At 57.3% G+C, this 13807-nt stretch overlaps 1 protein-coding gene across 1 annotated transcript in view; it reads left to right on the plus strand.

Moving 5' to 3' along the window:
• ATP2A1 (ATPase sarcoplasmic/endoplasmic reticulum Ca2+ transporting 1) overlaps positions 1-13807 on the plus strand; it is a 15668-nt gene continuing 1861 nt past the window's right edge. The window contains exons 1-17 of the mRNA XM_008157695.3: positions 1-291; positions 642-659; positions 1042-1124; positions 2416-2520; positions 3206-3344; positions 5211-5291; positions 6141-6226; positions 6641-6938; positions 7096-7262; positions 9284-9372; positions 9623-9725; positions 9970-10101; positions 11569-11691; positions 11810-12028; positions 12652-12987; positions 13172-13392; positions 13488-13690. Coding sequence (XP_008155917.1) covers positions 174-291; positions 642-659; positions 1042-1124; positions 2416-2520; positions 3206-3344; positions 5211-5291; positions 6141-6226; positions 6641-6938; positions 7096-7262; positions 9284-9372; positions 9623-9725; positions 9970-10101; positions 11569-11691; positions 11810-12028; positions 12652-12987; positions 13172-13392; positions 13488-13690 — 2521 coding nt within the window. The 5' untranslated portion in view covers positions 1-173. The remainder of the gene's footprint in view (positions 292-641; positions 660-1041; positions 1125-2415; positions 2521-3205; positions 3345-5210; positions 5292-6140; positions 6227-6640; positions 6939-7095; positions 7263-9283; positions 9373-9622; positions 9726-9969; positions 10102-11568; positions 11692-11809; positions 12029-12651; positions 12988-13171; positions 13393-13487; positions 13691-13807) is intronic.

A 13807-nucleotide genomic window follows, 5' to 3' on the forward strand; every position in this document is an offset into this window, starting at 1 on the left:
GCAAGTGGGACGGGGGTCAGAGCTTGGTGGAGGGAAGAAAAATCTGGGGGGGGCAGGAGACAAAAAGGAAGAAACCCAGACAAACAGGCAGGTGAACACACTGAGGAAGGCCCCCCACACGTGGAACCCCCCCAGAAGGAACGCCGCCCCCTGGCCCCCAGGAAGGGAGCACAATGGAGGCTGCACACTCCAAGAGCACAGAAGAATGTCTGGCCTATTTTGGGGTGAGCGAGACTACAGGCCTCACCCCCGACCAAGTGAAGCGGCACATAGAGAAATACGGCCCCAATGGTAAGTGTCCTTTGGAGAGCTGGCAATGCCCTATCGCAGGCCTGCAGCACCCACTCACACGCACACACAGGCGCACACACTCACACTCGCGTGGGAGCCTCTCCCTCCAGGGGACTTAGGGAAGAGCTGGGCCCTGGTCCAATGACTACACGGGGGGGTGGGGGGAGAGGATACTGGCAGACAGGGGCCCTGAGACCCGGAGTTTGGGAGGTTTTATGGGTGACCTTGGTGAGCCTCAGATGCCCTGTTGATGGCCTGATTCTCCTACCTTAGTCACAAATTCCAGGGTGTGGGGGCATTACACTAAACCCCAAATGAATATGTCCTTTTTTTTTCTTTTCCCTGGGTAGAGCTACCTGCTGAGGAAGGTAAGTTACTGGACTCGCTCTCCCCTCTGTGCCCCACTCCCTTCTCCCTGCCCTCTCCCTGCTCACTCCTGGGGCAAATACCCCTCCCCAAAGGTTGGAGCTTGGCTGGGGGCAGAAGTTTCCAGGCACTTTCTCCTTGAGGCATCCAGCCCTTGAACAACTGCCCACCACTTGGAGGAAGGAGCCTGTTTTTGGAGGCCTGGCAAGCTCCCTCCGCCCTTCTCTTAAGTGCCAAGTGGCCTGCCCATCACCCCAGAGCCTCACAGCTCCAGGCTGGAAGTCAGGGCACTTTCAGTCCCTGGACCCCTGCTTGCACCCGGAGTCCCAGCGGTTCATCCGCCAGACCTGAGCCCGGGGCGCCTCCCCTTGCCTCTCCCCCCAGGGAAGTCCCTGTGGGAGTTGGTAGCAGAGCAGTTTGAAGACCTCCTGGTGCGGATCCTCCTCCTGGCCGCCTGCATTTCCTTTGTAAGTGCGGGAGGGCATGGGGGAGGGCGGGGGTGTGGGTGGGGGATCTGGGGAGCGTGCTGGGTGTTGGCTCGAATCAGAGGCTGCTCTAGTCCAAGCCCTCAGCATCCTATTCTACAGACCAGAACTGAGGGGGTGGGGCGGGACTGGTGTGCGTCCTCCTCTGTCCTTCCCACACCCCGCAGGCAGGTTTTATTTTAAGCTTTAAGGGTGTTCTCAGCCAAAACACTGAAGCTAAGCCATTCCCGAAGCTTCAAGGGCTCTGAAGGCTCGGATTACCCCCTGAGCGCAGGGCTCCCCAGCTCGGAGACTGCTGCCACCCCAGGCACCACTGCTCCCTGCGGCCCGGGGCCCACACGCCATTCCACCAATCCCCGAGCAGCCTCGGGCCCCTGGCCCGCCCCCTGGCGCTGATTGGGCGAGGCAGACTCCCTCCGAGAGGCGGGAAAGAGCTGCTGGTGCGAGGGTGACCCCTCACCTGCCTCTGGCCTTCCCGCCCCATCAGGGCTGGAGCTCCTGAGACCCCTCCTCACCAGCGTGGCTGACCTTCCCTGGCCCCTCGCAGCCTCAGGCTGACCCCTCCTCAAGGCCCTGGCACCCACCTTCCCAGCAGTCCACCCCGCATTGGAGAGTTTCTTCCTTAACTTAGTCCCCGATGGAAGGAGGACTCTGTAGGCGCACGTCTCCCTGTCCCCCGCTCCTCAGTGGAGGCCTCGCGGGCCCCTGAGCACTAGCTGGCAGGGCCTCCTTCTCCCTTCTCAGATTTGCTCCTTGACATTTGCCTGTGGCTGTCGCCTTTGCCTGGCAGAGGCAACAGCTGGGGTGGGGTGTGTACAGGAGGCGGGTAACTCTATCCCCTCTCCTGCTCCCTCATGAAATCGGAGCTTCCAGCCTTGGCTGGGGGAGGGGTGTGGGTGGGCAGGCGCCGGTGAGGAGGTGAGGACCACGAGGGTTCTCCTAGGGGTTTGGCTCCCATGGGATGGATGTGGCTGTGGGGGTCGTCGGCCTGGTGTTCCTGAGCTTTGTTTACAAGCCAACAGCTCCGTCAGGGAAACCCGCAAGCGTCGCTTGTCAGGCCCTGAGCTGTGCGTGTCTGCCCGCCTGCGCGGTGAGCATCAGCAGGGCAGTGCTCGCGTGGCTCGGGCCTGGAGTGTGGAGCCCTACGCACGCCGTGGGCGATGCAGTGCCCCGTGGTCCTGCCGCTTGCTCCTGCACGTGTTCTCACCTCCTTTGCTTTCCTCGCCTGTCGGAGGGGCTCCAGCTCGTCATTCTCCCTTTCCCTGCTTCCCAGGTGCTGGCCTGGTTCGAGGAAGGTGAAGAGACCGTCACTGCCTTCGTTGAACCCTTTGTCATCCTCTTGATCCTCATTGCCAATGCCATCGTGGGGGTTTGGCAGGTTAGCCTTGACCCCACCTCACTCCTTCCCATCCTGACACTGAGCAGGAGGCCAGCCTCCCCCCCCCCCCCCCCATCACTTCCCCTGGGCTGGCCTTGTCCTCCGGTCCTATTGCTGCATTTGCACACGGGGCGGAGTGTTGGAAAGAGGGGGAGCCTGTTGCTCCTACTGTCACTGGCTGGCTGTATAGCCCTGGACAAGTTCCTCATCTCTCTGAACCCCAGTTTCCTCATCCATAAAACGGGGCTAGTAGTCCTGCCCCAGAATGGTGAAACGTAACAAGGTGATGAGTGCGGAGGTGCCTGGCCCTGTGCCTGGCGTATAGAAGGAGTTCAGTAAATAATAGTTTGAGTTCTTCTTTCTCTTCCCTTACTACCCTTACTTTTCCTGTCCCCTGCTTCCGGGTTTTCTTTCCTTCTCTTTTCTTTTCTCCCTAAAAGCCCCTTAACTGTGTCGGCCATAAGTGAGTTTCCTCACACACACACTGGGGTTTGTCTGCTTCCCTGTGCCAGGAGCCAGGGCTGCAGAGCCTCCCTCCTCCTCTGTGAGATCCCACTGCCCCCAGGACTCTGGCTCCTGCTCCGCCGTCTCTACACTCCACCCCCCAGCCCTCCCCAGGGAGTCCCCCCCCTCCCACAACCTTCCTCCCTCTGATGCTCCTCCTGTCGTCCACCCTGTACCCCAGGAACGTAATGCAGAGAACGCCATTGAGGCCCTGAAGGAATATGAGCCCGAGATGGGGAAAGTCTACCGGGCTGACCGGAAGTCAGTGCAGAGGATCAAGGCTCGGGACATTGTCCCCGGGGACATTGTGGAGGTGGCTGGTGAGTGATGGGATGGAGTGGTCCAGAGCAGGAGGCCTTGGGTTCGAGGCCAAGAAGATGTATATGTTGGGGGCAAGGACTGGTCACTTCCTGATTCTGGGTCCAGGAGGTAGCCAGGGTGGAGGAGTCTTTGCTTCTCCTTCTAGACTCCTCAGGAGGTCACCCCAGGGCACTGTCGCCGCAGCACCCCCTCCCTGCGAGAGCCTCACAGGAACAGCCAGTCCTGTCCCTGAGGCTGCAGGCAGACCCCCTTTCCCCCGCCTCTCACCCAGTACTTGCAAGCAACAGGTGGAGCCCGGTCCCTGCCAATGGCCCCATCTCCACCCCCTCCCGAGGCCTGGCTCCCCTCCTTCCACCCCCCAAGCTTGGTCAGCCTTAAATCTTGACCTCTCTGTGCCCTTGAGGCCTCAAAGGGGAAGGAGCGAGGGTTGAAGGGAGGAAGGGGGGCCAAAGGCTCAAGCCCCCGACCATGTAAGGGAAACTCAGCCCCAGCCGAGAACACGGGACCTGGGAGGAGAGCTCAAGGAGGGCCCCGCCTCTGTGCGAGGGACACTTAATGCCCGACGGGAGGTGGGGGCTGGGTGGCTAAGATTACTGGGATTCTGCCCCCTTCAGCGGTTTTTATATTTGCCCTGCACAGGCCTCCCCACATCTCCAGGCCCCTGGCAGAGGGGAACGTATCTTCCTCAGTGGGCTTCCCTCCCAGACACCTACGTTGCCACCATGGGAAACTTGGAGAGAGGGAGGGAGGGCAGGCTGAAGACCCCGGTGCCCCATCGCTGTCCTGCTATGGTGACAGTTTGGAGTCTGTGCCATGAATGTCTATAAATATCGCTTCGACTTGGGTGACAGTGTGTCCCGCCCAACTCCATGGCCAACCCTGTCCCTCCTCCATCAGCTTCCTCTGGCACAGGAGGAGGGACCTCAGAAACAAGGGAAGGAGAGCAGTCGGACCCTGTCCCCAGAACCATCCTTAGGACCAGGCAGGGTCAGGCACAGGGCCCGACAGACACGTAGCCTCCTCAGAGGCCTCGAGTCTGGTGGGGCGTCCGCCTGCAGCCTCCCCAATGGGCTTCCCGGACTGACCCTTCCTTCTGGCCTCCCCCACAACTTCTCAGCCCACTGCTGTGTGGCTTCCCCGTCCCCCTCTCCTCGCGCCCTGCAGACCTCCCCTTCTCTTCCGCCATCTCCCAGTGCGCTCACCCGTCCCGCCCTCCCTCACATGCTCAGACTGGACAGCACGCTTCCGATGTGCGCCTTCTCCAATGGACTGTGCCCTCGGCCTCAGCCGCTCCTCTCTCCCCTCCCGCGCCTGCCCTCCTCACACCTCCTCTCACTCACTCTCTCCTGCTTCTTGCTCCATCCACCCTCAGTCTTGGTTGACGCTGATTTTTCTCAGTTCCCATATCTCCTGTCTCTTCCTACTGCCCTGGCTGTTCCACTCCGTTCTCTTCCCCGACACACATCTCTCCAACTCGCCCTGTTGCCTTTAGTTCTTTTCTTGCCCTTTCCGCCTCGCCTTCTCACTGGCCCGCCTCTCTGTTGTGCTGCCTGCCATTCATTTTCCCTTCAGTCATTCAACATACATTTATTCAGCTGCCAGGCCTCCTTCACAGGGCTCACAGCCCGGTGGGGAGAAAAGCTTTCAGCGAGGGGGACAGTGGCATGAGTGTTAAGAGGGAGATGCTGGGGCTACAGGAGCACATGCTGAGGGCCTGACTCAAGCCCAGGGTGGGCACCCAGCCCAGGTGACCTCTCCAAGACCTGAAGGATGAGGTGAGGTAGTTGGGCAAAAATTGCGCTTTTTTTGGGAAGGAAGAAAAATACTTTCTCAACTAACTTCACTGTTCTCTACTCTCTCCACAGTGGGGGACAAAGTCCCTGCAGACATCCGCATCCTCTCCATCAAATCCACCACCCTCCGGGTTGACCAGTCCATCCTGACAGGTGTGGCGGCCGGGGTGGGAGGGTGCCTTGGGGGAGGGGGGAGGATGGGCGAGTAGGAGCCGGGTGGACAGACAGGGATGCGATTCCAGGTGAGAAGAGAACACCCAGCAACAGGGCCCTTCCTGGCTCCGCAGTGGCAGCAGCTCAGCTCTGCTCAGCTTTGTTCACGTTGCAAAACTGAAACACAAGGGTCTGGGAGGGGGCGGGGCGTTCGTGCCCCTTCTCCAGGCGGCCGTTGATCGTCCCTTCCACACAGACATACGGACACACTCACCCAGGGAACTATCCTGTCTCCGCAAAAGCCCGCGAGTAAGGAACCATAGGTTCTAGGACAAGACAAGGTTCAGATGCACTTAAAACACCGCTGCTTCTGGGTCTCCACTGGGACAGAAGGTGGTGAAGAGCCAGCGAGGGTTCCCACGGCCCAGGAGGCGAGGCCTGGTACCATGCACTGCTCACGGGGGTGGGGTGGGGTGGGAGGGGCGGGCAGGCTCCACGGGCGGGCCTCCCTCCCAGGGGCCTGCCCCCCCATGGGCAGTGCATGGCACCCAGACAGCTGACTGACTTCACCAGGACCTTTCCTAAGTGGACCTGGTACCCTCCTCGTTTACAGAGGAGCGAACAGGTTAGGTGACCTGAGACGTGCAGCTTTGAGTGGGGAAGCCGAGGCGTGGGTCCGGGTCTTCTTACTCGAAGGGCAATGAGTTCCCCGTTTGCTGCCAGTGGCTGCTCCCAGAGTCCAGACTTCCTCCAGGATCACTGCCGGTCCTTACCAGGCCTGTGCTGCCGCGCCGGGGGCGCTAGGGCCGGGGAGTGTGGGGTGTCGTCTGAAAACCCCCTTCTCCACAGGCGAGTCCGTGTCTGTCATCAAGCACACAGATCCTGTTCCTGACCCCCGAGCTGTCAACCAGGACAAGAAGAACATGCTCTTCTCGGTGAGCCATGCGGGCAGCAGGTCTGGGCGAGACGTGGCGGTGTGAGAAGAAATGAGTCCCGCCCTCGCTGGTTTGGCTCAGTGGATAGAGCATCAGCCTGCGGACTGAAGGGTCTCGGTTTCCATTCCTGTCAGGGCACAGGCCCGGGTTGTGGGCTGGATCCCCAGTAGGGGGCGTGCAGGAGGCAGCCAATCAATGGTTCTCTTTCATCATTGATGTTTCTATCCTCTCCCTTCCTCTCTGACATCAATTAAAAAAAAGATCTTGTATAATCTAGCTGTTTAAATTTTCAAATAACCATTTCCATCCTTAAAAATAAAGGTTCTTTTTATCCTTAAAAAAAAAGAGAGAAAAGAAATGAGTCTCGCAGTCGGAGTCCTTTGCCTGATTCCTTGCCTTGTCTGTACCTTCCAGGGCACCAACATTGCAGCTGGCAAGGCCATCGGCATCGTGGCCACGACTGGTGTGAGCACCGAGATTGGGAAGATCCGAGACCAAATGGCCGCCACAGAGCAGGACAAGACCCCGCTGCAGCAGAAGCTGGATGAGTTTGGGGAGCAGCTCTCCAAGGTCATCTCTCTCATCTGCGTGGCCGTGTGGCTCATCAACATTGGCCACTTCAACGACCCCGTCCACGGGGGCTCCTGGTTCCGTGGCGCCATCTACTACTTTAAGATCGCTGTGGCCCTGGCTGTGGCTGCGATTCCAGAAGGTATGGCCGTCTCTCGCCCCATTTGCTAATCTCGTCAATAGGGACTCTTTTCCCCAATAAGGTAACATCTACAGGTTCCAGGGATGGGGCCTGATATCGCCGGGGGCCATTCCTGCCCATGTCCGTTACTGACCCCTCACTCCGACTTACCCCCCAGGCCTGCCTGCAGTCATCACCACCTGCCTGGCCTTGGGCACCCGCCGGATGGCAAAGAAAAACGCCATCGTGAGGAGCTTGCCCTCCGTCGAGACCCTGGGCTGCACCTCTGTCATCTGTTCCGACAAAACAGGCACCCTCACCACCAACCAGATGTCGGTCTGCAAGGTCAGAAGCACGGCCCTCCCGCTCAGGCGCTGCCCAGCGAAACCAGGCTCCGCAGATAGGGTTCCCCCTTCCCCACTCACCGCTTCTTACTGACCTGGAAGGAGATGCTCAAGGGCAGAGGGCGTGCCATCCTGCGAGCTCTGCAGGGGACCCGAGAGGCCCCTCTGCCCCGGCCAGACTTTGCCCTGCGCTACCTCTAGTCCCCCACACAGCCCCGACGGGCCACTGTCTCACTCACCCCGCTTTCCAGAGGAGGAGGCTCAGTGCCCAATTGAGAAGTAGCAGATTTGAGTTTCAAACCCAAGTCTGTCTGGCCCAGCTGCCGCCTGTGCCCTCGACCGCCTTCCAGAATGGTCGTCACAGCCGGGCCCTGGGAGCCGGCCACTCGCATCTCCAGCAGCATTTCCCAAACCAGGGCTCTCCGTCTCCCTGTGCCTCAGGCTCTTCGGCAGGCTGGACTTCTTCTCAGTATAATATTTTTAATGTATAAGATAAATACTTAGGGCCCGAGCTGGTTTAGCTCAGTGGATAGAGCATCTGCCTGTAGCCTGAAGAGTCCCAGGTTTGATTCCTGTCAAGGGCACATGCCTGGGTTGTGGGCTCCATCCCCAGTAGGGGGCGTGCAGGAAGCAGCCAATCAATGATTCGCTCCCATCATTGGTGTTTCTATCTCGCTTTCCCTCTGAAATCATAAAAATATATTTTAAAATTAAATAAAGTAAATACTTAGGATTCTGTTTTAAAAATAGAGCAGATCACAGAAGAAACCAATGATTTAAGCACAGTTATCAAAATATTTTAAAAACAGATTTGCAATTTGGTAACACTTCTGCTTCTTTATTAATGCGTTTAAGTAGCAAGTCTGGCAGTGGGTCTAAGAACTGCCGTAATGTTGAAGCTGTGGTTCATTGCCTGCATTCATAATTGGAAGGAAATGCTAAATGTCAGAGGGAAAATAAAAGATGCCTTCTTTTTTTTCTTTTTCTTTAAGTATGAGCATTTTTTTTAATTGATTGGTGAGAGAGAGAGAGAGAGAGAAGAGAGAGAGAGAGAGAGATATGTTGATTTGCTGTTCCACGTAGTTATGCATTCATTGGTTGATTCTTGTATGTGCCGTGACCAGGATCGAACCTGAAACCTTGGCGTATCAGGACGATGTTCTAACCAGCTGAGATACTGGCCAGGGCTGCTGCTTCTTCTTCTTTTTTTTTTGCCATCAAAGTTCACAGACCCCCTGGCCAAGAATCCCCGACCTGAACAGAGCTCTTGGAATAGCATGTCCATTAAATGGAAATTGTTGTTCTGGGATTGGGGACTCTGTGGTCAGAGCAGGGGAGGAAGGGCTGTACGCTTGGCCCCTTGGGGAGGCCCACAGGCCCCTTGGCATTGGAAAGCCTCGGAGGAGGCTGACTGTAAAGAGGGTGGATTTCACTTTGTTCAGCCCCGAGTCCCCCGAACGTCCTTGACCACAGACCGCTTTGTCTCGGAACATGTCTTCACGCCGTCCCTCCACACTTGCTCTGGTTCAGTGCGTGCTCCCCGCTGAGCACTGCAGATGCTGCTCCTTCCACAGCACCGGCTCCAGAGCCAGGCCCCAGGCTTGTGCAGCTGAGCTCCTGTCGTGTTTCATAAAAATGAATTCATTGCCCACATTCCAAGTCCAGAGATTTCATAGGAAAATAACCGAATTTCTAACTGTTCCTGCAAAACTAGCAGATCTGGCCCCAGAGGCTGGAGCTACCTATGGTCCTGTGTGAACAGGGGCCTGTAGCTCCAGTCCCCACCACTTAGGGTGCACGCCTTCACTTCTGTGCGAAGGCCAGTAGCCCGTCCTGAGAAGGTTGCAGGGGCGTGGGGGGAGAGGGAGGGTGCAGGGAGGAAAAAGAGGCAAGGCGGGGCCTGGGAGGAAGTTCACTTGGTTTGTGCAGGTGGCGGGCAAAGGGACATTCCGAGCCTGGGCCCCTCGGTGCCTTCAGGGGCCGGGAGCCAGGCGTCCGCACAGACCCCTCTCTCTCCTGCAGATGTTTGTCATCGACAAGGTGGAAGGAGACTCCTGCGTGCTGAACAAGTTCTCCATCACTGGTTCCACTTACGCTCCTGAAGGAGAGGTGTAAGTCCCCCAGCGTCCCAGCTCCTCACGCCTCCGCACACCCCCCTTCCTCCCTGGGCTCCCTCTAGTTGTGTCTTCCTTTCTCTCTCTTCTTCCTTCCCTGACCTTGTTCTCTGTCCCACCTGATCTCCAAGTGGGTTGTCATTGCCCCGACTGTGCCTCACTGCTGTCCCCTTGCTCTCTCTACATCTCATTCCCTATTCTTCTCCACTTGTCTCTCTTCCTTCCTTCCTCCCCACCCCGCTGCCAGCTTGAAGAATGATAAGCCAGTCCGGGCAGGGCAGTATGATGGGCTGGTGGAGCTGGCCACCATCTGTGCCCTCTGCAATGACTCCTCTTTGGACTTCAATGAGGTAACCTTGACACTCCCAAAGCAGCCCTCCTTCCCCCGCCAGCTGGCTCAGGCGCAGGCGTCCTCACCAGGTCACCAGGCAGGGGTCACGGGAAGGGGTCCCTCGTAGCAAGTTCTTTCCTCGGTGTAAGGGGAAGGGAGTGGCTTGCTCCTTCCTATTCTAGGTGGAAGGTGGGTGGGATTGGTGGGAGCCAGGGGCCAGGAGCCCCGGGCACCTACTTCCTCTTCCTCCTCTGCCCTCTCAGGCCAAAGGTGTTTATGAGAAGGTAGGCGAGGCCACCGAGACGGCACTCACCACCCTCGTGGAGAAGATGAATGTGTTCAACACGGATGTGAGAAGCCTCTCGAAGGTGGAGAGGGCCAACGCCTGCAACTCGGTGAGTCTGGCTGCTTCACCCCCATCGCTTGGGCCAGGCAGGACCCCAGGAACTTCAGGAAGCAGAGGCCCCCTGTCGGGCTGGGGAGGCCCTGGTGGCCTCTCCTCAGCTTCTCTTGGTCAGGCTGCCTTTGAAAGGACCTGCTGCCCTGGGCCAGGAGCTGCAGCATCCCTTCTTGGTTTAAGATCACTTCCTCCTGCCCCGCCCTAGTGAAAAGGGATGGAGCTGGACCCAGAAACCACCGGGGCAGTTATTACCCCTTTGTCTCTAGAAACACACTTGCTTTAATTATTTCTTGAGACCTGATTTCGGATTTGCGAGATGTGACCACTGCACATTCTTTCACTTCCCCTTGGTCTGTTTCCCTCACTGAGTTCTTGCTATTAATATTTACTCAGCGTCTACACTGAATTCCTCTGGGGTGTTCTGCTCCCCACAGCACCCAGTCTTATATGCGAGATGCTCATATACATGTCAGGAGACATTTTTTTAATTTTCTGCTTTTGTTTTATTGAGGTAAAAACACATAACAAAATTCACCATTTTAACCATTAAAGTGTACATTTCAGGGGCTTCCAATACATTCATGATGTGCAACCATCACCACTCTTTTTTTTCATTTAAATTCTTTATTGTTTAAGGTATTACATATGTTTCATTTTCCCCCTGTTGACCTCTCCCCGGCCCTCCCACCCCCAGCACATGCCCTCACCCCGCTACTGTGTCCATGGGTTATGCTTATATGTATGCGTACAAGTCCTTTGATTGATCTCTTACCCCTCCCCACCCCCCTTCCCTCTGAGGTTGGATGGTCTATTCGATGCTTCTGTGTCTCTGGATCTATTTTTGTTTCATAGATATTTGATACCTATTTTAATCATTTACAAATGATAATTTTTTAAAAATTCACAAATGATAAGGTAAACATCAACTTATTTTTATTTTATTATGGTTATCTTTAGTTTAGTTTTATTTTCTTTTATGGAGAAATATCCATGATGCATTTGGTGACAGGCTCTCATTCATTTTTATGGAACACTTATTCTTTCATGCCAGGCACTAGGTCTGCACTGTCCCAAGCACATGCCTCTAGAAGCACACGTGTTTGTTTAAATGTAAATTAATTAAAAATAAACCTAAGTGAATACTCGGTTCTGCAGTTGCACCAGCCACATTTCCCATGCTCGGTCGTTCCTAGTATAGAACATGCCATCATCACTGACTGTTCATGGGCAGTGCCACACTGTCCATCTTGTTTCTGCTGTGCTTTAAGCCAGGCACTGTAACGCAGTGGCCGTGGGATTCTCGCCCGGTGTGCTGTGGGTGCCACTCAGCTGACAGCCTGGCGTCCGCGCGTCCTCCACAGCCTTTTGATTATGCCTGGGACTCCTCCCTTGTAGCACAGCGTCAGCGCTCTTTTCCTCCAGCCTCATGTCTGCCCTCCCGCTTCCTGTCTCCTCTCAACAGGTGATCCGCCAGCTAATGAAGAAGGAATTCACCCTGGAGTTCTCCCGGGACAGAAAGTCCATGTCTGTCTATTGCTCCCCAGCCAAATCCCGGGCAGCCGTAGGCAACAAGATGTTTGTCAAGGTCAGACATCGGAATGTGCCCCAGACTTCTCTGTCTGGGCCCGAGCCCCTCCTCTCCCTGCCCTCCCTGTGCCCCGGGAAGAAGACAGTCGTCTCTGAGTGCTGGTCTGGTCTCCTAGGGTGCCCCCGAGGGGGTCATCGACCGCTGCACCTACGTGCGAGTTGGTACCACCCGGGTGCCGATGACAGGGCCGATGAAGGAGAAGATCATGACTGTGATCAAGGAGTGGGGCACTGGCCGGGACACCCTGCGCTGCCTGGCTCTGGCCACCCGGGACACCCCCCCGAAGCGAGAGGATATGATCCTGGAAGACTCTACCAAATTTATGGACTACGAGGTGAGCAGATGGAATCCCACTGTCCCAGCGTCATCTGCCTCACCCCCTCCTCCACCCTGTCCTTTCCTGCTTTGTCCCGGGTCCTAGAAGCACAGGAGTTTGAAAGAACCTTAGTGCCACTTTGCGTGTGATCGTGCACCTGTCCGTGATGAGGTAAGGCGACGAGCACACAGCAGAAGTCCGCGCACATACTCGGCAGCGGACACGTCTCCATCGTGGCTTTCTTGACGCACGCAGCACACATCGGCCTGCATTCTGGCACAGGCTCCTTTTTTCGAGTGGACTGGCTCTCGGAATAGCACCGAAGTCCACTCCCTTCACTTTATGGAGGGGACTCTGCCATGGCCATTCACACAGATTTGCTCCAAGTTGTAGACCAAGTGAATGGCCCTTCAGAAAGCAGAAACCACCACCCTCACCCCCAGCTCAAGTTCTTCGGTGAAAGACACAGTCTGCCACTGACAATGGGCGTGGCACTGCCAAGCCTGTAGGCAGACGTGTGAACCGGAAGGCTTCCTGCCCCGCTGAGGGTTAGACACCAGGCCCGTCAGCTCTCCCATTCAGACCTTTCTCCCGAGTGCTTCCTCCCGGCTCATGTCCCTGTCGCTCTGCTGTCTCCCCAGACGGACCTGACATTTGTTGGCGTGGTAGGCATGTTGGACCCTCCCCGGAAGGAGGTCACAGGCTCCATCCAGCTGTGCCGTGATGCCGGAATCCGGGTGATCATGATTACTGGGGACAACAAGGGCACGGCCATTGCCATCTGCCGACGAATTGGCATCTTCGGGGAGAACGAGGAGGTGACGGACCGAGCCTACACTGGCCGGGAGTTTGATGACCTGCCCCTGAGCGAGCAGCGGGAGGCCTGCCGTCGCGCCTGCTGCTTTGCCCGCGTGGAGCCTGCCCATAAGTCGAAGATTGTGGAGTATCTGCAGTCTTACGATGAGATCACCGCCATGGTGAGGAGACAACAGGCCTCCAGGCGGGGCCGGTGGAGTCTGGCATGGGGCCGTCTGCTTGGGGTCCATTGAGACGGTTGTCTTCAGGAGCTAGGAGCCTGGCAGGGAAGAGCTGAGTGAGGGCCCTGGTCAAATGCAGGAGGCGGGTGGGAGGGGCCAGGTCCCACCTTCTCTCTCCCCGCAGACAGGCGATGGGGTCAACGACGCCCCTGCTCTGAAGAAGGCCGAGATCGGCATCGCCATGGGCTCCGGCACCGCCGTGGCCAAGACCGCCTCCGAGATGGTGCTGGCTGACGACAACTTCTCCACCATCGTGGCTGCCGTGGAGGAGGGCCGGGCCATCTACAACAACATGAAGCAGTTCATCCGCTACCTCATCTCCTCCAACGTGGGCGAGGTGGTCTGGTGAGCAGCCGGGGGGGCGCCCAGGAGGACCCAGCCTGGGTCGGGGAGGACCACGGGTCTGGGAGCAGACGGACATGACCACCTGCTTCTGGCAGCATCTTCCTGACAGCCGCCTTGGGGCTGCCTGAGGCCCTGATCCCTGTGCAGCTGCTGTGGGTGAACCTGGTGACTGATGGGCTCCCGGCCACAGCCCTGGGCTTCAACCCACCGGACCTGGACATCATGGACCGCCCCCCCCGGAGCCCCAAGGAGCCCCTCATCAGTGGCTGGCTCTTCTTCCGCTACATGGCAATTGGGGGTGAGTAGGATGAGAGCCCCCCACAATCCTTTCCAACCCTCCAAATGGACCCATCTCCAGGACCCCAGCCCTTCCAGTGCAGCTGCCCCGGTTGCTCCTCCTCCGCCAGCTGTTCAC

Source organism: Eptesicus fuscus, chromosome 4 (genome assembly GCF_027574615.1).
Source record: "Eptesicus fuscus isolate TK198812 chromosome 4, DD_ASM_mEF_20220401, whole genome shotgun sequence".
Classification (NCBI taxonomy): Eukaryota; Metazoa; Chordata; class Mammalia; order Chiroptera; family Vespertilionidae; genus Eptesicus; species Eptesicus fuscus.